Source organism: Hippocampus bargibanti, linkage group LG09 (genome assembly GCF_051943395.1).
Source record: "Hippocampus bargibanti isolate YZ-2025 linkage group LG09, ASM5194339v1, whole genome shotgun sequence".
Taxonomy (NCBI): domain Eukaryota; kingdom Metazoa; phylum Chordata; class Actinopteri; order Syngnathiformes; family Syngnathidae; genus Hippocampus; species Hippocampus bargibanti.
Genome location: NC_142742.1, coordinates 9,602,708 through 9,628,799, shown reverse-complemented (window position 1 = coordinate 9,628,799; position 26,092 = coordinate 9,602,708). Strand labels below are relative to the sequence as shown.

Genomic DNA, 26,092 nt, shown 5'->3' with positions numbered 1-26,092 from the left:
TTCACGTTGTCCTGAGCCAGCGTTGGTCTTTACGGTTTAAAGTGCATTTATCATGAGATAACACCCGTGGAGCTGCGAAAGGAATGTGCGTTCACGCGGACATATTCGGTCCCAGGAGCCTCACAGGAATCCCATAACACTCACAGGTCCCTGAGAGGCTCATTTGTGCACTGTGGAACATTGTTGAATACCAGGCATATTTTATGATCCAACCTCAGCCCGTTTCCTCCCTTTCTCCGAGCGTCTGGGTTTATTTGTGAAAGCCCAGCCAGTTTGCCCCCCTTCCCATACCCCTGTCTTTCCCTTACATTTCAGTGCATGTTTGCTATGCAGTAGGTGCTCTGCATATATGCACAAATGTGTCAAGTGATGGATTTCGAAGATTGCCGTTTATATCAACATTTTAAATGTATAGTTTTATACATGGGTGTTTTTGTAGTGGTGGCACGCAGGTGTATCTGTGTTATGTTCTGACTCTCCGGTGAAACATGGGTAGTATTTGTCTTTTTGTTTATTTATTTAGCTAGCAAGCTAGCTCTGGCTAGGGCTAGTTGCAGGTCCTTGTTTTGTGCCATCCACTTTTTTTCTAACATCATGTGGCCCAATAAGTGACAAAGTCGTTGTTCGTGTTAGCAATGTAACATTTATAGTTTGTTATCTGATAGCGGAGGAAGGTATTTCCTCATTTGTCCTGTAAGCTTAATTAAAGGTAATAAATTTGCTTGGAGCGAATGTGTTCCACATGTGCAACAAATTTAATTAGCATGACTCATTTTGAGGGCCATTAAACTTTCTGTTGTATAAGCTATAGCAGTGGTCCACAACCTTTTTTTGCGCTACGGAGCGTTACCTACAAGTTCATGGTTTTCGCAGACTGGCAACTATTACCTTTTTAAACGTGTCTGACTGGCTGTATGCATTTCTGTCTATCTGTCTTTTTGTTTGTTTATTTAGCTAGCAAGCTGGCTGGCTCTGGCTAGCTATAGCTATCAAGCTAGCCTGTGTCTTTTTGCAGCCCAGTACCAAGTGGCCCAGGGACCCTTGGTTGGAGACCATTGAGTGACAGCTTAGAATGTTCATTTATGAGTCATTGTCATTTCTCCATTGTTTATTGTGGCTAACAGTCATCCTGCTTTCAATACATTTAAAGGATCGATCTAGCACAAAAAAAAGTGCATTCAAAGTTACACAACAAATAGATCTAGTTTAACCAGTGAGCAGACATCATTGTGATCATAATTTTCTCATTATTTCATCATCTACGAAAAAAACTCCTCCTTTTACTTTCTTGTCTTCCGTCGTTTCTGCTTCCCCTTAAATTTTTTCAGTCAACAATGTGCTCTCCATTGGGACAACATGAAACATTTTCTGCCACATTTGCAAAAAGAACATATTGTGTTCCTCTTGATGAGCAGCAAAGAGTCAAAGGACTAATCCCCCCCCCCCTACCTCAAGGTGTGTGCAGAGCTCATGAATGCTGCTAAATTAGCGCTTTATCTCTCTGGTGAGTCAGCCGCATCAGCACTCTCAGCAATGCCAAGCATTTCAGGCACAACTGACCTTAAAAGGAAACAATAGCGGCCTATCAATTCGGCTCTGCCAGTCAAAGAATGGCTCGCTCCGCCGTGGGCAGGGTCCGCCTCGCGCAACAACAACAGCACAAGGAAGTGCTTGGCGGCTAAACTTTGAAACTGAAGCGAAATGGCAGCTCCTAGAAGTGGTAGTAGTAGAGCAGGGTTAACGGACAACCGACGCCATTTTTTTGTTTCCTAACTGACATCAGAAAAACGTTTTTTAGCATCTAAAATACCCAAAACACGCAGGCTGATTTTAGTCAAATGCAAAACACCAATAAAAATGAGTTAAAGTGTAGAATCAAATAGTAGTCTTGGTGCAACACGCAACCATTCACCATCACGTTATGTGTTTTCCTTCTAATTTTGCCATCAACACGGATCAGCCACAAAAAAATTATTTCACAGGTTTATTGAAAAAATATATCAACTCATTAACTGCCAGACGATGTGCAAAAATGTATTCACTCCAGTCCCAGGGTTTTTGTCATTTTCACTCCAATTTCAAGACCCACAGAATATTGAGTTTTGGACTACATAAACATTCAATGCAGTTAGAAACCTTAGACTCTCTTCTTTCATCAGGAAAAAAAATGTGTTAATTCCTAAGTTAAATGGGTCTGGAGATATAGCTTGAAATGAGAGCAGCTGTACAAAATATAATACAATACAAACATTTTGATTTATATAGCAATTTAGCAACAGCTGAAGCTGGAACAAAGCACTAACATGGACAAAATGCAAATCCTGCCCCCTCGTGGAAGGTAAAAAAAAAAAACATTGCCAGAGGTCTGACCAGAGCTTTATCGGCACCCACCGCAAGAAAAATCAAAACCCAAACAAATTCGGGAATGGCGCTCCACGTCACACTTTTCAATTCACGAATAAATTCGGGAATATCAGCGAATGAGGGACAATCCAAACATGGATTGCACAAAATCCTTTTCTTACTTCTATCTGGGAATTGACATGTTGCATTTTGCCATTTTGTGAGATAAACGCTGTAGGGAGTAGGTCATGTACTTGAATTTATTCGTTAAAATTTTTATGGAGTCGATCGAGTGCTCATTCTAGGTTCTAGAGAAAAATCCACAAAGACATCGCTATTTGTCACGTTGCTGTTTACGTGTATTGATCCCTGATCTGCTTTGACTTTCTATTGCAGGCGGGATGGCGATAGCTCTCGCACTCATGTAAAAATTGCGAAAACATGCCAGCCGTGCACTTCTACATGAGCCCGAATCTTGGCTCAGACCTTTTGAGAAAATATTTACTTATCTTTTTATTTATATTTTTATCTTTTTGGTGGAGGGGTGGGTTACATTACATTTTTTTGCAGTCTATCTGAAGATGCCTATCTCATTCAAGCCATTCTTTATGGATTATTTAACCCGACAAACACCAAAAATAGGCACAGTGCAGATAGACAGACGGATGGATGGATGGATGGATGGATGGATGGATGGATGGATGGATGGATGGATGGATGGATGGATGGATGGATAGCTAGATGGATGGATAGATAGATAGATAGATAGATAGATAGATAGATAGATAGATAGATAGATAGATAGATAGATAGATAGATAGATAGATAGATAGATAGATAGATAGATAGATAGATAGATAGATAGATGGATGGATGGATACCTATGTAGATGGACAGATACCTAGCTAGGTACCTAGCTAGATGGACAGATACCTAGCTAGATGGATCGATGCCTAGCTAGATGGATAGATACCTAGCTATATGGATCGATACCTAGCTAGATCGATAGATAAAGAACTAAACATATAAATAAATGTAGTATTCAAGATAAAAAAAGATTTGTGTTGATTTCTTCATATTTCTTCACAATATTTGTACTGGCCCAAATAAACCAAACGCACAAAAAGACATAGTACTATAATACCGACGAGAATTTGTGATGTAAATTGAGTGTTCTTTGGTACAAATTAGCTTAATATCAATATAAGATTATTTTTCTTTCAATGAAACTAACATGGTTTAAACAGAAGTTATACACAACTCCTAAAAGTGTCTCAAAGTGAAAGACAGAACAAACTTCCTTGTATATTATTTAAAAATATAGTGAGTGAAAACCAAACCAATCACATGAAACCAAAAAAGGAAATGGTTCACTCCGGACTGGTTGTCCAGAGTGAACCACACCTCTCACCTAAAAGACAGAGTAGAAGAATCAGGAAAAAAGTCATGAATGGATGGTAGTGTACTTTTGGCAGCTGGCCCAAAAACAGATAGCAAAACCTTTGTACAGTAAGTGCCAAACTGTACTGCTTGCTGAATGCAATTCCTTGTCCTTTTGCAGGCTCACATTAATCTTTTCTTCATATGATTTCAACCGTCTTGGGCTATTCTGAACTTCCATTTCAATGCCAGTGTTGTATTGAGCTGAATAATGCTGCCCGGGAGCAGTTTTGTATCGCGTAGGCATGCGTGGATGGACTGTAGCTCACTTTGCCTCATCTGACGTCATATTCAACTACAACGGAATCAATCGGTCATTTACCACTTGCACGTAATTTGATCTTTTTCAAAATTAGCCCATCACTGGTCAATTGGACTACCGAGCCCACATCACTTTTGCAAACTTGCGAATTTTTGTGTTGCAAAGTATTTCTGTTACATAAATAAATATAAACGTCCAATTTGCTGCAGTTGCATTGTGAGTGTGTGTCACACTTACTATGTTTTCTTTAATGGAACAAGGAGAGCCCGAGGGCCATTAGTCATTAGATATTAGGACGGGTTCTGCAGGTTTACAGTCAAGTTGGAAGCGGCAAACGTTTTTTTTCTCTCCATTTGACAGCTTGTCGATTAAATTGTCGCTCCACCTCTTCGCTGTGCCGGAATGCAAATAGGAGGAGGAGGAATGCTGTTCAACGCATGTGAAATTCTTTCTCGCTCTCTCTCTTTGTCTCTCTCTGTCTCTCTATCTCTCACTCTGGCTATCTGTGTCTCTCTGTCTCTGTCTCTGTCTCTGTCTCTGTCTCTGTCTCTCTCTCTCTCTCTCTCTCTCTCTCTCTCTCTCTCTCTCTCTCTCTCTCTCTCTGTCTCTTTTTCTCTATCTCTCTCTCTGTTTTTGTTTCTCTTTCTATCTCTATGTCTCCCCCTCTCTCTCTCTCTCTCTCTCTCTCTCTCTCTCTCTCTCTCTCTCTCTCTCTATCTCTCTCTCTCTATGTCTCTGTCTGTCTGTCTCTCTCTCTCTCTCTCTCTCCTTTTCTCTATCTCTCTCTCTGTTTTTGTTTCTCTTTTTCTATCTCTATGTCTCCCTGTCTCTCTCTGTCTCTCTCTCTCTCTTTCTCCCCTTCTCTCTCTCCATCTCTCCCTCTCTCTCTCCCCCCTCTCTCTGTCTCTCTACCTCTCTCTTTCTGACTCTGTCTCCCTGTCTCTCTGTCTCTCTCCCCCTCTCTTGTTCTCTCTCTCTCTCGCTTTCTCTCTCTCTGTCCCTCTCTCTTTCATTCTGTCTCTGTCTTTCTCTCTGTCTCTCTCCATCTCCCCCCTCTCTCACTCACTCTCTCTCTCTCTCTCTCTCTCTCTCTCTCTCTCTCTCTCTCTCTCTCTCTCTCTCTGTCTCTCTCTCTCTCACTTTCTCTCACTCTCTCGCTGTCTCTGTGACTTCAACTGCGACTTTTACGCCTTCTGTCCCCAGCATTCTGGACCTCGATTTCCTGTCTCTGGCTGTCTTTCTCTCTTCCTTGCTTGCTCTTTTCTCACCCTCATCCTCGCTTCTTGCAAGGCATCCTGTTTGCTTTGTTTGACTTGAGCATTCCTTTCCTCCACGAGCAGACAAAACAACCCCGGACCTCTTCGAGCTGCAACCCCCAGTCTGTGCGTTTGCGCGCACACACAAACACACACACACACACACACACACACACCCCTGTTAATCACTCAGGAAATGGGTGCCCATACAAACGCCTCTCCAGCGGATCCCCGGATGAAGTTTCAGCCTTTGAAAGTTTGTCCGGGAGGGGAGCTTGAACATGATCTGGCTCGTACCCATTCTTTCATTCGCCTTTAGTTCAGTTTTACATGAATGGGACTCTCTAAATTGCCACAGACGATCTTCTGCTCCTCATTTGAATCCAAATGTTTTGCTTTAATACATCCAACTTCAAATGAGGTCTATTACTTTTTTAAATACAAAATTCACCCCTCCAACCCTCCCACCATGCACAGTTGTCGATAAATAAAATTCAGTGCTATTTTTCCCCAAATATCACAACATTCAGCATCACATGTTTTCCCCTCACAGTGAGGATTACCAATCCAGTTTTTACGGAGGCTGGTATAATCTCAAATTTGTTTTGACAATCTTGATGACTCAAACAGGAGTTAAGTGGAACAGCAAATACCACAACGTAAAGTGTAAACAGTCGGTCGGCTCTTGAGGACATTTTACGTTGCACTTTGTCAATCGCCACATTCATTGTGTACAGTATATGCTGCTATAGCACAACATCATTTGATGTTGTTTGTCTGGACACGAGTTAGGCGGCGTCAGCAGTGTACCTGGTTTTGGGGGGAGGGGGAGTTCACCCTAACAGACCGATACATTCTGTCATAAAGGCCTCGAAAACCAAAAAGTGCCGGTGTGAAAATGCTTTTACACGTGTACTCAAATCCTGAACTTTGTTTGGACAGCGTATGCTGAACTGCAAAGTATGTTTTAAAGTAAAGACCAAGTAAAAATGGAATCATTTATTTCACTATCTTTCTGTGATCCATAACTTTAAAGGAATGTCAAAGCAATCCACCTGAAAAAAACGAAACTATGATTTGACACCTGCCAGTATTTGGCAACATCACTTTTTTCAACGTGAACTGTCTGAATAGACAAATTAAAACAATGTCTGTGCCTACATTACAATCACAAGTTTTATTTTCCTGCTCCAAAACACAGTTGACTCAGTCCCTAAAAGGATTAATCACGTAAAAGAATAATGAGAGCACCTCAGTTTTTTTTCTCTGTTCCAAGTGTAACACAACGGCCTGTCACAGTTCTCTAAACATTTCCTAAATGCCCCGGGATAAACATTTCCCCAAATGATCTAAAAAATAGTCATATCTAGCCTATTTTTGAAACACTTCACTGACAGACATGGCGGTTTAAGAATGTTCGGCAAATGGGCAAGAACAAATCCTTACAGCGGGTACGGACATGTTTCAAATGAGATAATGTCTTGAAAAAACAGACTGCACAAGTCTGCTAACTACTAGCACTTCTTTGGTCTTGTCGAATATATTGTTTGTCAAATACGGTTCAAATCATGAAAAATACGTTTGAAAATGCGCCATTTCAAAGTCAAGCTAACTTTTTGCAAGCTGGCTCATAAACAAAAGATTTCAATGCTGTTTGGAGTGTCTGTAGTTATGCTAGGGTGAAAGTAATGTTTTAAGATTTTCAGAGTTCTGCTGGACTGTTTGTAAAGTGACTTTTGTATTTGTTCTTATTTTCTTGGTGAGCAATTTATGAAGTGACTACAGCGCTTTATCACGCAGTGTGGAAAATCCCATTTTGTGGCAGTTTCTCAACAATCCTGACATTTTGCATCCCATTTTCCACACGAGTCGGATATAGGCCGGAAATTTGTGTGACAGTAACACCACCGCGGTGGTTTTGGGGATGAAAAATGGTACTTTGCAAAGCACCCTGGCTGGCCCCCCCAAGTAGGGCTTAATAATTTCTGTCACAGTTTGATTCATGTCAAGCGGGTTCTGGAGAGTGTCTCACTTTTGAGAGCCACAAGATAAACATCAGGATGGCAATAAAAAAAGAAAAATAATCAAGTATATATAAGCAGCTTTTCTTTGTGTCAAATAAATTATGAATGTCCAATGTAATAATACGATGGCATATATAAATATGTAATTATGTGATATTGTGGCTCTCATTGTTTCACCACACCAATGATTTTTGTAATAACACGAAGTAAGCAAGGACACACATAAAGCCCTTTTGAATGCCCTGTCAGGCCGCCATGACACGTGTTTTGGATAGCCCTGAACCGGCACTGACCCGAGAAGGATGTAATAGGATACATTTCTTAATTTAGCATCTACATCATGGATTATTGAAGCTTTTGAGAACAAAATACTTGTCTGTATTGGAGGGGGGGCTACTTTTTTTTCCCCCTTCGATCTGAATATTTAACATGTGCCAGGTTTATATCTCATTCAAGCCATTCCTTATGGATTATTTTACCCGATAAACACCACAAATAGGCACAGTGCAGTTAGATAGCAAGCTAGATAGATAGATAGATAGATAGATACATAGATAGACGAAAAACTAAAAAAATAAATAAATGGAGTATTCAAGATTAAAAAAAAAAGAATTGTGTTGATTTCTTCATATTTTTTCACAATATTTGTACTACCCCAAAAAACGAACGCACAAAAAGTAACACTTAAAATATAAGGCAGCTAACTAGGTGAAAAGCTGTCGCTTTTCACTCTACCAGAAGCGGTGCTAAGCAAGGCAAAGCACCATCAGTCATCGCCGGACTAGCGGGGAGCATCATCATAGCCTGTCATGACACTGAAACAGGAAAAGTGGCTCTATAGTCATCTTAGTTCCTGAAACATCCTGTGGATGTTCTCTTCTAAACAAGTCTTCCAAAAAGCAACAAAACCCACATAAGTTAATCATTTGACGTTGGCTGAAATGAGTTATCGCGAGATGCGCAGACTTGACATCCTGATATTATACAGTATGACAGTTGGCTGCCAATTGTGTACTTTTTTAGGATGGAGGTACTTTTCCACTTAGTTTTATTGAGCTCAAAATTTTGACTCTGCTCTAATTTGGCGTTCTTCCGCCTGTCTCGTCCTTCTCCCTGAACATTCATCCTTTTAATTCACTCCAGACTGCTGTCTTCAATCTGGATTCTCTGTGCTTAACCAAACATATGGAATGCTACTGTCATGGAATGCTTCTGCGTCTTCGGCGTTGCGTGTGTGTGCCGTGCGTGCGTGCGTGTGTGTGTGTGTGTGTGTGTGTGTGTGTGTGTGTGTGTGTGTGTGTGTGTGTGTGTGTGATTGCGTATGTGTGTTTTGAAGCACTCGAGAGCTTCTTGGGTCGTCGTTGTTGATGATAATGATTATGATAATAGTGTATGTGCATGTGCGTGCCATTGCCTCCCCAGAGAAGTGAATAGGGCCTTGTGTTGCCGTGGCCAAACGCGGCTTGTCTGCTCATGCATGAGTCTACCGCAAAGCCCACAAAACACGTATCCACTCCCGGGATGTTAGTATGACTGCGTCACATAGTCCTTATACACTCGACACTGAAATCATTGTCAGTCCCTGAGATGAAGGTCAAATGCAGGCGCAGGGGAAAAAGGTGGCATTTTGTGACCGATTGAAAATTGCTTTCATGCTAATAATATTGTTTGTTTCCAATCACAGGATGGACACTTTGGGAAGAGACGTTTAACGTGTCAGATGAAGGATGTACCTGAAATGTGTGGGTGTTCTAATTGAGTGGGAATAGACCCATGTACCTAGAGAAAACATACATATGCTAGCTGGCTATCTGTTGGCTCTCTGGTAGCTGGCTGGATGCTCTAGCTAGCTGGCTGGCTATCTATTAGCTCTCTGGTGGCTAGCTGGCTAGTTGGCTGGCTATCTATTGGCTATCTCTTAGCTAGCTCGCTCGCTGAGTATCTGTTGGCTATCTATTAGCTAGCTCGCTAGTTTTTGTATTTATTTGAGTTATTCCGGCTTGAGTCAACGCTGGCGCATGTGGCTCCCGCTGCTCACCCACAGGAAAAACGGATACAGTGACCTTGAGAGTTTTGAAAGGTGCTTACAAATGAAATGCATTATTATTATTATTATTATTATTATTATTATTATTATTATTATTATAAGATCATGACAAACTAATACAACAACATAAATTACAATTTGGGAATTGAAAAGTGCGACATGGAGCGCCATTCCCGAATTTGTTGCGGTTTTGTTTTTTTCTTGCGGGGGGTGCCGATTAAAGCACTGGTCAGACCTCTCGCAATGTTTTCCCAGGGGGTAGCATTTGCCTTTCGTCTGTTAGTGCTTTGTTACAGCTTCAGCTGTTCATCTTTGTAGGCTCCCAGTCATTCAGGAGTGGTCCATCGATGAAAAGGTTTCTTCAGCTGTCATCTGTACTTCTTTGAAGGTGTTGGATGTTTCGCTCCTCATCCGGAGAGCTTCGTCAGCAGACTAAAGTTGTGCTGGTAACTCTGGCCCTATATTTATATATACAGTTTCATTTATATATAAACTATAATTATAATATATAAATGTTAATTGATATATAAAGTATAATTATAAGGCCAGACTTACCAGCACAACTTTAGTTTGCTGACAAAGCTTTTCGGATGAGGAGCGAAATGTCGGACACCTTCAAAGAAGTACAGGTGACAGCTGAAGAAATCTTTTCACCGAAGCTTCAGCGGTTGTTAAAGCGCTATATAAATCAATACGTATTGTATTATATTTTGTACAGCCGCCGACAGCTCAAATAACTCCAGACCCATATTACTTAGGAATTCACTTTTTTTTCTGATGAAAGAAGTGCGTCTACAGTTTCTAATGCTGTATTGAATGTTTATGTAGTCCTAAAACGCAATATTCTGCAATTTGACACATTTTTGCACATCTTCTGGACAGTGAATGACAGTTAAATGATTTTTGTTTATAAATCTAGTAGTACTCTTAGGCTCCATTGGAGGTCTCCCAACTGTTTTGTGTCCATTTTGTATCTTATATAATCACTTTGTTTTCAATGTTGCCCACGTGTCAGTGTCTGAATTCCACACATTTGCTTCTCTTCTTTGCACATCTTAACCACCCCCCACCCCCGTGTCTTCATCCTCCTCCTCTGCCTCCTCACCTCTTCTCCACTTCCCCTCAGTTTTTGTGCAAGTATGCTTCCTGTCGGGCACAAATGCCGGCGCCAAGCTTCCTTCCCCGTAGCCTCAAGCTCCCTACAGGAGTGGCAGGCACACTGATGTATTTTCGTTTTCCAAGGACGCCGTACGGATCATAGCACTGTGTTTGTTGGTGTCAATAAGTCCAATATGCGGGGCCCTCTTGCCTTTCATACAAACTATCCAGGATTCTCTGAGCTAAACGCTAAACAAATGCATGATGATGATGAGCCATCGGGGAGCCCCAAACACCCACTGCACAAAACAGCTTGACACATTATTTGTAAACGGAGTATGTTTTGTGTGCTCAGCTGTCTCAGCTGTCGACATCTTAACACAATTGTTTTTCTGGGTTTTAAGAATTACAGTGATTACATTTCAAATGACTGCTTGAATTAGCTACTCTAGCAGAGTGAGGACTACCGCCATGTTGAAACATTGTAAAGGTGATGATTGTTCTGCACGTTTGCATTCTTGCTGATTTTCTAATGACACAAAATGAGGGCTGAAATCTCATTTTGGAATTCCACGGCAGGGCAGAATCGTTCCAATGTAATTCAAATGACCAGGTATGGTCTGGATTCTTTGACAGAACATTTTAGAAACAGACGAGCAGGACTCTACCATTGGCATGGATCGATTGAATTGATCATAAACAATTCATTCGATTGTTAACAATTCAGACCTTTTTTTCATAAAACATGTCCTGAAGAAATTGAAGTGTACTACTAGGCTGCATCCAGCAGAGGCACTGCTGAGTGACTTGTAGTTTGTGACCCAAAATAGCATGTCGTCGTTTAAAAGCTGATTCACATGTCAAGACCCCACCGACCCTCATCAGACATGACGAGGGCGGGGGAGGGAGGGAGGGAATCATGGTTTAAGATAAAAACCTTTACACACAAACTAATTTAGTTCATAAATATTCTGAAGTCAGATGAGGGGAGATTTTGCAAAAACCTTTGAACTGAACTGAGATTTGTGAGCCAAAGTGACTGACATCTGGCTTTAAAAAATCTCTTGACCCTGTTTATGTAGTCATGGCAAGGTTCATCAGTTTATACTGTGATCTCTCCTCTGACGTACGTCCTCACTATTGCCTCCTGCAACCTCGAATCCACCTCCCCTCCTTCTTCTGCACCTGATCCTCTTCTCTGCCCGTTGCCTCTCAGCACTCGCTTGCTGCATTCTTGTCGCAGTAATCCACTCAGGCAGCTTCCTACTCTGCATTCTGCAGGCTTGCTCCACACTCATCCCCCCCACCACCCCTCTCTCTCTGTCAGTCTGTCTCTGTCCTTCTGTCTGTCTCTCTGTATGTCTGTCTCTGTCTGTCTTTCTTTCTCTCTCTTTCTGTCTGTCTCTCTCTCTCGCTCTGTCTGTCTTTTTTTCTCTCTTTCTGTCTGTTTTTGTCTCTGTCTTTGTCTCTCTCTCTCTCTCTCTCTCTCTCTCTCTCTCTCTCTCTCTCTCTCTCTCTCTCTCTTTCTCTCTGTGTATGTCTGTCTGTTTGTCTGTTTCTCTCTATGTCTCTGTCTGTCTCTGTCTGTCTTTGCTTCTGTCTCTCTCTCTCTATGTCTCTGTCTGTCTCTCAGTGTCTGTCTCTTTCTCTCTCTTTCTGTCTGTCTGTTTGTCTGTCTGTCTCTCTCTCTCTGTCTCTGTGTCTCTGTCCTTCTGTGTGTCCCAGACCTTGTATTTGCCACCTGTGTCCTGGAGGGTTCCAATAAGAGTCAAATGACACAAACAGAAAATAAATTCCTCTTACCTATGTGGAAACGTGTTTTGTATGTTTCTCTGTTTATTTTGTTAGTGAGCAGGTGGCATTTGAAGTCACCGAGAACATGTTCTGTTTTATAAGTTTGGAGACAGATGCACCTTAGAATGTAAAGTAATGGACACTTTGTCGTATTGTTGGGACTCCACATATGCTTTGTCATCTAAGTGCAGAAAGAAGGTCGACAAATAGTTGTTGGAGGCAATAATGCTTGTAGGACCACTTCAGTTTCATGTTTATTTTCATTTTTTTAATATACTTCTATTAGTATTGTTTTTCTTTCCGTCTTATCATTGCAGTCATTCCACAGAAGGGTTTTTTTTGCACACACACACACACACACACACACACACACACACACACACATGCACGCAAACCACATTTTGGTTTGGCTTTTGGAAAGTTTTGTAACCTATGTTTAGTTCAAACTTCAAATTGTTTAACTCCCTTAACATTCAAGGTCTGAGGCTCTATTATCCACTTTTGGAATAATAAACGGGCTGTCTCATTTGGGATATTTGGAGACTTGGTGGTCCACCAGCTCTGCTTTAGGCTACAAGCTAGTCAAGACTGAACCAACGGCTGCCGGTTTTTGGCCATTTCACTTCAACGTATTTGACACATTCCAAAAACAAATTTCAGACAATTGTCAGAATGACTGAAATACATTTAAAGGACAACCGACATCACTTTTTTGTTTCCTAACTGACATCAGAAAAACGTTTTATAGCATCTAAAATACCCCAAACACGCAGTATGATATTATTAGTCAAATGCAAAACACCAATAAAAATGACTTAAAGTGTCGAAAAAGTACTTCAATTTGAAACCGGAAGTGGCCAGTTTCAGAAGGTCCCGCCCCCTTGTTCGTGGTGTCACGCCAAGACAAGACGACTTGCCTTGCTCGAGAATCAAAACAATGACTTCACATTCGGAGAATATGCTTTCTTGTTACTCATCCAGTTATGAATATGATTCAAATAGTTCTGAAGAGGAAAGCATACATGTTTGCAAACGATTAAAAAATTTATTCCCTGTCATTTTGAGGTATCTGGGGGTGGGGGAATGTAGCACCCAAAAGAGGCAGAAGATGGCGACAAAGTCCGTGGAAACGGGCTGATTAATTCATTACAAGTTTTGTTAGTAAATATCAAATACATGCTCGGTGCAACACAGATGGATTCACCATCGCGTTATGTATGTGTTTTCCTTCAAATTTCGCCATCAACACAAAGTTTTCAGACCAAACAAAGTACCGCAAAATGCATTGACGTGAATGAAAGGACTACTACAATGTGTCCTTTCTCGGTCAGGGGCGTTCCTTCAGTGACGTGACGTGAGGACTCGTCATCAACTCAAAAACAAGACTTCCGGAATATTCAGCGCAAAACTTAAAACTTAAAATATAGCTACATGCAGTGGAATCTTTGTAAAATACGCTCAGTAGAAATCATTTGAAGCGATTTTAAAAATTATGGACACAACTTGTCCGGAGGCGTCCGTTGTCCTTGGCTTCAAATGACTACTACTGAGCGTATTTTACCAAGATTCCACCGCATTTAGCTATATTTTACGTTTTAAGACTCGCACTGAATATTCAGGAAGTCTTGTTTTTGAGTTGGTGACTAGTCCGTACGTGACGTCACTGAAGGAACACCCCTGACCGAAAAAAGACACACTGTAGCAGTCCTTCCATCACGTCAATGTATTTTGCTGTACTTGGTCTGAAAACCTCGTGTTGCACCAAAAAGCCGCCAGAAGCGGGCGACCAAACTCCATGGAAGGAATTCATGGAAGGAATTGCCTGTGGAAACAGGCTGATTAATTCCTCACAGGAGCTTGGTCGCCATTTTTTGGTGATCCATTTTCCCCCAATGTTGCCTCAAAATGGCACAGAATAAATTCTTTCATCGATTGCAAACATGTATGCTTTCCTCTTCAGAACTATTTGAATCATATTCATAACTGGATGTGTAACAAACAAGAAAGCATATTCTCCGAATCTGAAGTCATTGTTTTGATTCTCCAGCAATGCAAGATGTCTTGGCGTGACGTCACGAACTGGGGGCGGGACTTTCTGAAAATGCTCAATTCACTGCTCAATTTTTTTTGCAGATTTTGGACACTTTAAGTCATTTTTATTGGTGTTTTTCATTTGAATAAAAATATCATACTGCGTGTTTTGGGTATTTTAGATGCTATAAAATGTTTTTCTGATGTCAGTTAGGAAACACAAAAGTGATGTCGGTTGTCCTTTAAGTCAAATGATTCCTTCTACCCATCAGTTGTAAGATGAGTCATTCGTCAACCTGCCGTCATCTGGATCAATCCAGTTTTCAAAACTTGATTTCTGTCCTGAGATATTTTCAACCACAGACGTACTTGACACTTGATTTACTGGCAGGTCCTTCACACCCAGTCTTCCAACAACATCTGGGAAGAGCGTACTCAGAAGAAGTGGGGGAGAAAAAAACGGATGTGAGGTAGCAGTTTCACCATAAATCTCTTTTAGCGCTTCGATAAGCCTGTTAATGCATTTGTACGCTCAGTGGCAACTGGTTACTTTCCCCCCATTCCAACCAACTTGCTTTGCGTACGTCACTGACACTGCGCATGCCAACTGTTCCACAAATCAAAATAAACGTGACCACTGTTCAGGGATAGTGGGTAATGTTTAAAGAATGAGGATTCTTGATGACTCCCTACCTCGACACTCTTTATGTCTGACTCATTGAAATCACACAGACAGTTGTTCATCAACATCATGTGTCATTGTGTTTTGAAATGCTCTTTTGTCGGTGGCACAACATAATGCAATATTATATATACAGTGATACCTCGGCTTACGAACGCTTTAGCTCACAAACTTTTTGCCTTACGAACATTAAATTGGCGAGAATATAATCTTGGCAGATGAACAGTTTTCGGCGGACGAGCCAAGCCACACAGCGCCATGGTGGCTGGCGGACTAGTTTTTGGCGGATGAACACCAAACCACACGGTCGAACAGCACCACGGTGGCTGGCGGACTAGTTTTCATCACCACCTTTCTTTGAGTGCAGATGGGGTTTGTTATCGGGTGGAGTACTTTTGCTATTATGGGACCGAAAAAGACCCCACCACAGGCTAGTGTGAAGCCGAAGAGGACACAAAATAAAATTACGGTTGAGCAGAAGGAGATCATCGAATAAGACAAACAATGTGTGCGCTTGTGTGACTTAGCGTCCCAATAGCAGTATGCTAAGTCGACCATTGCTACGTGTGGCTAAGGGTGTTTTCTGTGTTGTCTAAGCAACGCTCTCAGGCAATAGAAGAGGTTGAAAAACGTCTGTTGATTTGGATTAATGAAAAGCAGCTCGCAGGGGATCATGTGAGTGAATGTATTATCGCAGAGAAAGCACAGCAACGTCACTCTAATATCATCAAGAGGCAACTACATCAACGACCATCACAGAGGTAAATTAAACGACTTTATTATAAAGTATATTTTATTTCATTAATTACAATACAATATCACATTTATTATAAATAAAATTAAGTATATTTTGTGTAGTTTTAAGGATTATTTAGTAGAAAATTATGTTTTATGGGGACCTGGAAATTTATTATTCTCGTTTTTAATTGTTTCTTATGGGAAATAAATGTTTGGCAGACAAACCTTTCGCCTTACACACACTTTCTGGCAACCAATTAAGCTGAGGTATCACTGTATTTAGTTTCGCACTTCATGCTTGGGTCTGTCCAGCAGTTGAGCTGACATCTCTGCATAGCCAAGAGTACTTCAACAGCTGTAAATGTACGCTAACTTTAAATAACGAGTCCCTGCCAAAGAGTAATGTTGAAATAGAGTGACCGCAGAGATGGATTGCTTTTCCTTCATTGCATGGAGGGATAATGAACAGTTATTCCACGAGAAAAAAAATATTTTGTACTTGATGCTAGGAAATACTAACTTGGTTGTGTTCTGAGGACCAGCGCATTGAAATAGTGGTTAGCACTTAGTGACAGGTTCTGGGTTATAATTTTGGCTCCGACTTCTTTGTGCAGTTCGTATGATTTCTGTGGGCTTGCTTGGATTTTTCGATGATTACGCCCTTATAAGTACTCCTCCCAAATTTCCAAAACATGCATTTTAGTGTCATGCAAGACTACATTTTCCATTGGTGCGAATCCTCGTGCAGAATACTTGCGGCAGAGATTTTTGTTCATATTGAAGCAGGTGATCCATGTCTTGATTAGAACAAATAAATCCACTTTTGAAACATTGTTGTTGAAAAGAGGATATGATTTCTTACAAAATTGTTGCAAAAGTATTTTAAGAAAGGGGCAGCACATTGGTTCACTGCTTAGGGCATCTGCCTCGCAGTGGGGTTCAATTCTGGCCTGCCTGGATGGAGTTTTTATGTTGGATTGGATTGGATTCACCTTGATTTGTCTCGCAGTGGAGACATTTACATTTCACAGCAGCAAAGTCATGAACGGAAGAGAAAAGGAAAGAAAGAAGTAGAAAAAGAAAATACAGGAGCTGTTGTAAAGGCAGCCACTCTCGCGGCGCTATCTTCAAGTCAAAAGAAAAGACAAGACAAAAAAAAAACTAAATGACAAATAATATGACACAACACAAAGACACAGAGACATTCATTCTTGAGCACTTTCTGTACCCTCTTTGTTACATGAAGCAGTTCTAAATGAAAGAGGAGAGGATCAAATTGTACTTTTCACCAGTGGATCAGGGTGGAATGTGCACGTCTACTACAAGCTAAATGTTGAAAGCAAACACAAAGCTGTAGCATCCATTGATGAAAAGATATTGTCTTACATCTACTGTCCCACATAAATCCGCTTCAATTCCAAGCCGCGAGACCTCCGCATGTGCATCGGCATTCTGCGCTGACGCTCCTTTCTTCTCATAGCAAGTTCCTCATGCCATGTTCTTCCCGGGCCTGCTTGGGTTTTCTCCTGGTACTCTGGTTTTCTCCCATATTCCAAAAACATGCATAACGGAGCACTCTAAATTGTTCTTAGGTGTGATTGTGAACGAGGTTGTTCGTCTCTGTGTGCCCTGCGATTGGCTGGCAACCGGTTCAGGGTGTGTTCTTCCCACTGGTCAAATACAGTTGATATAGGCTCCATCACCCGCCACAACCCTCTTGAGGGTAAGCAGATTAGAAAATGAATAAATGGGTGTGTAAGTGCAACTGCGAAAAAAAGCAATGTGGAGATGATAGATGCTAAATCCTTTTCCTGGCATTTATGAACTTCACCCATTTCCATCATCTCTTGATTCTCCCTTGCTTGCGGGTTCAGGGCTTTAACAACACGAGGTCGGCGGGGACCTTTAGGGGGGCCTCGAAAAGGTTGTGGATTGCTGGGCCAATACCAGAGAGAGTCTGCCAAACGTTGACAATCTCATAAAAGTTTATAGAGTGGAGAAGTCAAACAAACCTTATCCATTAAGACTTGTAAAATAATCAAAAGCATGTAATTGTCTCGGATTATTTGTACATGTGTTCAAGTTATACTGTAAATTTTTTTAATGTGACTTATGTGATATTGACAGAGACTGGAGCCCCAAGTCTGAATTCGAATGTTCCACTTTCGGAGATACAATCACAACCAAACGGGAACTGGAATAGTGCGTGTGAAGATTAACACCTCACTCCCCCCGCCCTGTTGTGAAGAAAGGGGTTTTCTGACAAGTACCAGACTTTCTCGCATATAACAAGTACTTCAGTATAGATGGCTCCCGATTTTTGTACTAATGTTACCTTTAATGACGAGTGCGCAACTACAAATCACTTAAAAAAAAACATAAAATACTTTCCACTTTACTGAATGTAAAACTAAAAAAGATGGACTTCATCTATGATCCTATTCCTGACGTTGCATTTTTCCTCGTATTTTCCCCAAACACATCCAACTTAGAACGATAGAGAACATTAAGTCGTCTCGGAGTATCATTGAAGAAAAATAGTCCCCTGTCTCCGCGTTTTGCTTAACCATTCATTGCCATTCACAAATTCATTTGGGAGTTGAAAATATGACAAAGAGCACCATTCCGGAATTTGTTCAGATTTTGTTTTTTCTTGTTTGGGTGCCGATAAAGTGCTTACCATGGCCTCTGGGAATGTTTTTCCCTTCCACAAGGAGGCAGAATTCCCCTTTTTATCCCCTTGTTCCACCTTCAGCTGTTGTTAAAGCGCTATACAGATGCTCCCCTACTTACGAACATTCGAGTTACGAACAATGGTCCATACAAGAATTTTTGTAGTAACATCTCGTATTCTCTCCAGTTTTAATGAACATATCTATATCGAGCATATATTTTATTATTTTTCAGTACAAACCAATACAGGTTACTTATGCAAGCCTTAAACATACTGATATGAACCTTAAACATACTTATATAAGTCTTAAACATACATCCCATACAAATGCTCAGCCGCAGAGGAAGTGTCCTGTGGCTGTGGGGTGTCCTTGGGCGTTTTGAAGTGCACTTGTAGATGAAATGTATTATTATTATTATTATTATTATTATTATTATTATTGTTGTTGTGGTTGTTGTTGTTGTGTAATGATGATAATTTTATGTTACTTCCAGGTTGAGTGAACGCTAGCGCGTGTCACTGCCGCTGCTCACCCACAGAAAAAATATCCTGTGTCTGTAAAATGACCTTGAGAGTTTTGAAAGCTGCGTAGAAATTAAATGTATTATAATTATTATAACATGTAACACTGAAGCAACTTACGAATGAATTCACCTTACGAATGACCGCTCCGAACATCTCATTCGCAAGTTGGGGAGCGTATTGCATTTGCATTGTATTTTGTACAATTTTGTAGGCCCATATAATTCAGGAATTAACTCTTTTTTTCTGATGAAAGAAGATAATCTAAGTTTTTTTTACGCTGCATTGAATGTTTATGTAGTCCTAAAATTCAATATTCTGTGGGTCCCAGAATTCAAGTGACAATGACAAAAACATTGGCACTGGAGTGGACACATTTTTGCATGTCTGGCAGTGAATGAGTTAAATGCAGCGCAGCCTTTATTATTATTATTTTTTTTTTTTGCGATTTTTGGTGTGATAGGGTTACATGACAGCACAGGAAACGACAAGCTGAATATTATGGGCTACCGGTTTTCACTTTCTTGAAAAAATGCAATCCAAGCACCAGCTCTCCACCATCTTGTGGCTTCCATTGCTGCGCCAGTATCCCGAAACACACATGCGCATCCACGCACATCCACACACACACATTTGCAAGGATGAACTGGCAAACATCCTGCACATGAAGATGCGGTAGAGGTTATTTTGCTTGGACTCTTTATTAACCGCCATCTTTGAGGCAGAGCAGTTTGGAACCCAGAGGTTGCTCATGTCAAGTGCAAGAGAAAGCAGATTTTTTTTTTCTTTCCCTTCTGCTTTTAGTGTGGAGAACAGAATGTACAAGAAAGGCACCAGGGAAGCAGGAAGACAGTGGCTAAAGCCTTAATGATATGGTGTGTGAATGTAACCTTTGTGTGTGCATGTTTCAGAGAGAGAGAGAGAATAAGAGAGAGAGAAAAACAGTTGACTTTCCAAAAAGTTTTATCATCTCTTGGGAACATCAATATCTGACCTGTGGTAGCTTTTATGTGTTTTGATTTGTCAGAGCTGAGTTTAGTTTGGTGCAAGATGGTGCAATGTACTATATTTGGAATTGAACATTCCACATACAGCTGAGGAAAGCGCTTAAAATCCTGCGGATGTTGACTTTTCTCTAGCTCGCTTGCTGTTGAAATGACTTTTTTTTTGCGTCAAGTACCTTAAAAAAAGAGCAGCGAGACACAAACGAAAGGTCTTTGGACACCTTTCATATAAGTCATCAAGCGCTCCCTTTTTCTGCCATGAATGCAGATAATGAGGGCCCAGCCCCGGTGATAATCACGCTTCAGGTATGTTGATTGGTTTGGCAGAGATGGGCCCTTGCCAGAGTCGTTTTGCACGCGCCACTGCCCATAAAAAGTGTCCCCTCGGCCGTGCTGGTGTGCGTGTCAGAGTGGGATGCTAAGGAGGGGTGAGGGAGGGAAATAAATGAAAGAAAAGACACAACGGGATGGGAGATAGGCAGGATAGGAATAATTGCTGTGGGATGTTTTAATTCAGCCAAACTTGTGTCCAGAAATCTTAATCGAATGAGCATTGAATTGGTCATCGCCTATTTTTAGTTGGAGAACAGATTTTGCTTAATCGATCAGTTTTTGAAAATATAATCTGTCGCCTTCTTTTCTTGGGCAAGCAAGTGCACTCTAATTGTGCATTTGTCCACTTCCTGAAAATTCAAAAGATGTCTCTGGGGACACATATTCAGGATTGGATTGGATTGGATTGGATTTGCCTTTATTAGTCTCACAGTGGAGAAATTTACATTTCACAGCAGCAAAGTGATGAAAGGAATGAAAGTAGAAAAAAGAAATACATGAGCTGCTGGAAAGGCAACCACTCTCGCGGCGCCGTCTTGAAGTCAAAAGAACAAAAAAAACCTAAATAACAAATAATATGACAATACAAAGACAACATGACAAAACAAAGACACAGAGAGTCATTCATTCTTCAGGACTTGCTGTACCCTCTTTGTGATGACATGAAGCAGTTCTAGATGAAAGATGAAAGGATTGATTCGATGACTGTCGTGTAGAAATGTCGTAACACCTCCTGTAGCAGGCAATGCTTCCTCAGCAGCCTCGGGAAGTACATCCTCTGTTGGTCCTTTCTTCGGACTTGTAGTTTGTGAAATGGTTCTGTCTGTCAATACATGTTATTTTGAAAACAAAATAATCTAAGAGGAAGTAGATAATCCATTCCAGACATCTTGTAAAAGTTAAATTCTTTCATAAAAAGAAAAAAGAAAAAAATCTAGGGTTTTTTTGAAGCTCGAATGCCAATGACATGCCTTGGCGTATGTTCAAGCGTTGACATTTTGGCATTCAGCGTTTCACTTAAACGCTGTCCAAATTCTGAATTGCATGACTTCAGGCTCATTTGATTGTCGAGTAATCCTCAAAACATAAGAAAAGTAACAAAAAGAGATTTTTCTTTACTTGAGCAAAGGTAATTATCCGGTGGTGCTTACATTTTCCCAAAGCTAAGATTAGAAAGTGGCTTACTTCTGGTTATATTTGGGATACTCGGAGGAGCCAAGTTTACTTCCCGGGAACCACCTCACCACGACAACCGTGGAAAAGCAGACATACGTCTCAGTCAACGCTCCAGTATTGGACAAGCCTATGCGAGTCGCAACGATCCAATTGACTGTGTTTAGTCGTCAGTTGGCTAGCTGTCTATCCAACCCTTTTGTCCCCAAACCTGCCGTGCGTTGTCATTTCCTGCTCCAACGGTGCGCCATTTGCTAAAACAGACAAACCTCAGTTAAACTGGGGCGTAATTAGAATTAAAAGGCTCTTTGCATTATGGTGCTTTGAGCTCGCCGTTGTTCTTTGAGGAACGTAATCGGTGCCATATTGACATTTAAAGCACTTGGTTTTGTCTTCATCAAGATGTTGAATAAATCGCGCACCGAGTACTTTTTCCCACCCCAAATAAACCAATGAAAATTATATATATGAAGTAATCCAGGCGTTAAACCCTATGGCAAACTATGGTTAAATCCTATGGCAAACGTGCCCCATAATGCGTGTTGACGGCCTGTGATAGATCTTACATTTGTTTTTACGGTGCAAACTGTTTTAAGAACAACATCAAACAGCCTGTAATCGTAGTGGTTTTTCAGTCTTTGAACATGAATGAGGGAAGACACCAAAGGGAGGTTGCAGACAAGTCGATAAATGATATGTGCAAATGTTGTGTCCCACCTTCAGGCTAGTCTCCCTCATGATCAATCGTGGCGCCTACTTAGCAAAATGAAAGACGGGGAGCAATTGAAGGAGGGAAACCCACCACCTGAATCATGCATGAGAGAAAAGCTCAAACTATTTGATTTATGAAGATAAGGCTGACAGGCGGCCTTTTGTGTGCTACGAACGTCTTGCTGTGGATGTATGTTGTGTGAAGGTCACAGCATTTCATGCCCTCTTTTGACCTACACAATATATTTGATACTTTTTTATCAACAACATGGCATGCGAAAAAGCAGAGACGTCGCACTTGAAGTGAGTCGGACTTAAGTTGCCAATTTTAGGACTTGGCTTGGCTAAACTGTGAGAAAACTCATCTTGATGTATTCATCAATTTAAGCTTGGTAAATTCAAATTACCGTATTTTCTGCACTATAAGGCACACCTAAAACAAAATGTTTTTTTCAAAAGCTCCCCATGCACCTCAAAATCTGGTCCGATGTTTGGAAACTGTTTTAAAATATGTCATTCATTGAACATCCCCCTTATAATGCGGTGTGCCTTATGTATGGAAAATGTTTTTAAATATGTCATTCGTTGAAGGTGTGCCTTACATTCCAGAAAATACAGTACTTTTGATAGGTCTTCATTTTCACGCTCATGTGCCATTTGTTTTTTGAACAATATGTTGTTGTTTTTTTGGGGATTTTCTGAATCACATTCTCTTTCACTGTCTACCAGGGATGCGTCATGGTGCAAGTGAGTTGAGGAAGGTGATAAGTGGGGGAGATGCTGTGATGATGACGTTGCTGTGTTAATAGGTGTGTGTTTGTGGGGTGATAGAGAAATGATACTGTCAGCAGAAACACACAGGCAAGCAAAAAAAAATCAATGTTGCAGACAGCAGCAGAAAGCCTATGTGCGCAAGCAACCTGTGCAGAAATGTCCAAACCCCCATTCACACGCACGCATCTTGAGCCCCCGTCTCAGTTTCTTGGAAAAGGACAACACAAGGTGACACGTTAACAAGGTGGTTCAATGACAAAGGAAAACAATTGCACATCGCTAATAAATTGTGCTGTCATTTAGAGTAAGACAAACAACAATAAAAGGAAACTACAAATCTCATTTGTTTTATCCACCACAGTTACTGTTGATCTATGATTGGGTCAACGTATGCTTAATTTTATGTCTTTGATTGTTACATAAATAAAATCATGAGTGCTGAATGTGTTGTTTTTCTCTTTAGTTCTTGTATATCTAACTCTTGGTAGTGTCTGCACTGCTTATTCAACTGCCATGGACTAAAGCATTTTTTTTCCCTTCTCTCCCTCCTATAGATGACGGATTCATCTTGTAAACGCTAAGGTGATGGAACTGTAAAGTCTTAAAGCACCACTTGCAAAACGTGCAGCCACACACTTTCGCATCGGACACAGTTGAACTTGATATCAACGCAAACCAAATGTGGACCTTTCCAAACGCACAAATAACCTGAAGAAGACACAAGACGCTAAAAACAAATAAACTTAGTAGCCATGTCTGACATGACACATCGGCACTTGCGGCACAAGCTACAAAGTCTGAGTCGACGGCTTGATGAACTGGAGGAAGCCACTAACAAGTTACAGAAGTCTGAAGATGAGTTGCTCGACATTCAGGTTAGTAATGCCCGTCGCCGTTTTTGCAGCAGAGAAAAAAATGAATCAACAAGTAAACTCTCTTTCCTACAGGACAAGATCATTCAGGCAGAAGGCAGCAATTCTTCCTTACTTGCCGACGTCGAGGCCCTGAGGAAACGGCTCTTGAAAATCCAAGGTAAAGATGAGGAGGTACGCAAAGCCGAAGACCTCTGCCGTACTGTCAGGGAGAAACTGGAAGAGGAGGAAAACCTAACAATGGAGCTGAAAGCCGAGATCGAACATCTACAACGAAGGATGGCGGAACTGGAGAAACTGGAAGAAGCTTTTGGGAAAAGCAAGTCAGACAGTAGCCAGCTCTGTCTCAGCCTCAATGAAGAGAAAAATTTAACCAGGAAGCTCTCGAGTGATTTGGAGGCCCTGAAAGCACGGTTAAAGGAAATCGAGGGGTCGGAGGTGAAACTGGACAAAGCGGAGCAAACTTTAGCGGCGGACCTGGACAAGCTTAAGGGTTTCTGCCAGGCTTTTGAAAATGAGCACAAGAGGATACGAGAGAAGCAAAAAGAAGATGAGAAAATCATTCTCAAGCTGACTGAGAAACTGGAGCACCTAGGGATGTCCGTAGATCCCGGTCGTGCAGACTTTGTGAGGTCCAGAATTGAAGAGGAGCTTTCTTCCACAGGCATCCACACTAGTAACTTGACGGGACGCAAGAAGAGCCTCGACTACAACATTGGCCTGATGAATAAATCCGAAAATCAGAAGAACAGTGGCCTTGCAGGCTCCACTGAGGAGGACAACAAAGTCAAAGAGTTGACACAGGAAGTGGAACGGCTGAAGAACCGCCTCAAACAGCTGGAGATTGTGGAGGATGACTTGAAGAGCTCAGAATCAAAAAACGGTGAGCTTCACGAAGCGTTCCAGATGGAACGCAACCGGGCTCGACAACTGAGCGAGCAGGTGGAACAGCTCAGGACACAGCTGTGCAGCAAAGGCGGAATCGGAGGCCACAGGGCTGGTAATGTGGATAAGCAAGGCAACGGAAGTGCCAACATCTGCCGCAGCAGCCCTGCCAAGCACCTGGAGAATGGAAAAGCGGAGAATGAAGAGATTGCAAAGGGAAGTTTCAGGCAAGAGAAGCCCAAATATCGGAGCGCTGCATCTGTCACAGAACCCGGCTCGCCGAAGCACCGGGTGAGGGAGTTGTCTCCTCAGCACAAGAGAGAAACCAAGCTGAGAACTAAAGAGCTTGGTAAATCGGAGGAAAGTTCTGCGATGTCCCTTACCAGAGCCATCAGTCCTGCACACAAAAGTCGGAGGACCCCCAAAACAACAAATGTTCTTTTTTCATCCGATAACGGAATAAAAGACACGGGCAGAGCAACTGAGGAAAAATCATACAAGGGAACAATGTATAGCTCTTCAAATACACCATCCAGCGATATTAAAAAGATGTCTGTTCTTAGTCGCTACCCCCCAGCAGCTCATGACCAGAAGCCCCTGAGGACAGCTCACAGACAGAGTGATGGGGACAGCAAAAAAATCCGGATGGAAAAAATTTGTAAATTGTACGCCGGCAGTGACACGGAATCAAACAATTCGGATGTTGTCCCTGAAAGCGGTACTGCTGCACTAGAGAAGGACGCAGAGCTCACATCGGACCAGGAATTGATAGACCCTGATCAACATTCCACGTCTCTCACTTCCAACCTGTCCAATGCCAACGGGTCCTACAAAGCTTACAGATCCAACGTCAATCAACTGCTGCCAAATGACCAGGGGTCCGAGGGTCATTCCTCTGCTTCAGAGACCGAGTCAACCGGTTCAAGGCGCTCAGAACCAGAGACTTTGAATGAAACGACTACTACGACTCAGAGCGTTCGGACTGCAACCTCGAGATATTCTCGATTTTCCCAGGTCAAGGATTCACATTCAGATGGTTCTTCCTCCAGGAGCTCATTCGACGAAGACAGGGCACATATACCCGAGGGAGGCGGTAACACTTCATCTGGGCTAGAAGTCCAGCGCGTTTGCAGTCCTCGTGAGGCACTAAGGTCGAAAGCGGTCATCAAACCGGCCATTGTTGAGATCGACAGGAAAGAAATGATGATTTCAGAGCCTCTGCCCGCTAACGGCAAGCCCAGGATATCCACCAAACCCACGTTGACCACCACCAGTAAAATAACGAGCAGTATAACAATCTATCCCAATGACCCGAGCTCCTCCAGAACCAGCAGTCGCAGCAGCAGTGTGTCTAGCGAGCCCTTGTCCGCCAAGGAACGCCACACATCCACCAGTAACTTTCTCATCGGTAAGTTGACCAACAATCAAA

At 41.7% G+C, this 26,092-nt stretch overlaps 1 protein-coding gene and 1 pseudogene across 2 annotated transcripts in view; one reads left to right on the top strand and one right to left on the bottom strand.

Moving 5' to 3' along the window:
- luzp1 (leucine zipper protein 1) overlaps positions 1-26,092 on the top strand; it is a 57,480-nt gene that overhangs the window by 16,611 nt on the left and 14,777 nt on the right. Inside the window, exons 1-3 of one of the 2 annotated variants that reach the window (XM_089004656.1) lie at positions 22,882-22,941; positions 23,461-23,781; positions 23,854-26,071. In XM_089004656.1, the coding sequence (XP_088860782.1) occupies positions 23,659-23,781; positions 23,854-26,071 (2,341 nt within the window). In that variant the 5' untranslated portion in view covers positions 22,882-22,941; positions 23,461-23,658. Of the gene's footprint in view, positions 1-22,881; positions 22,942-23,460; positions 23,782-23,853; positions 26,072-26,092 lie in introns of those variants that run through there. The other variant, XM_089004655.1, reaches the window with a different exon arrangement.
- LOC148893598 (uncharacterized) lies at positions 4,372-11,702 on the bottom strand (annotated as a pseudogene).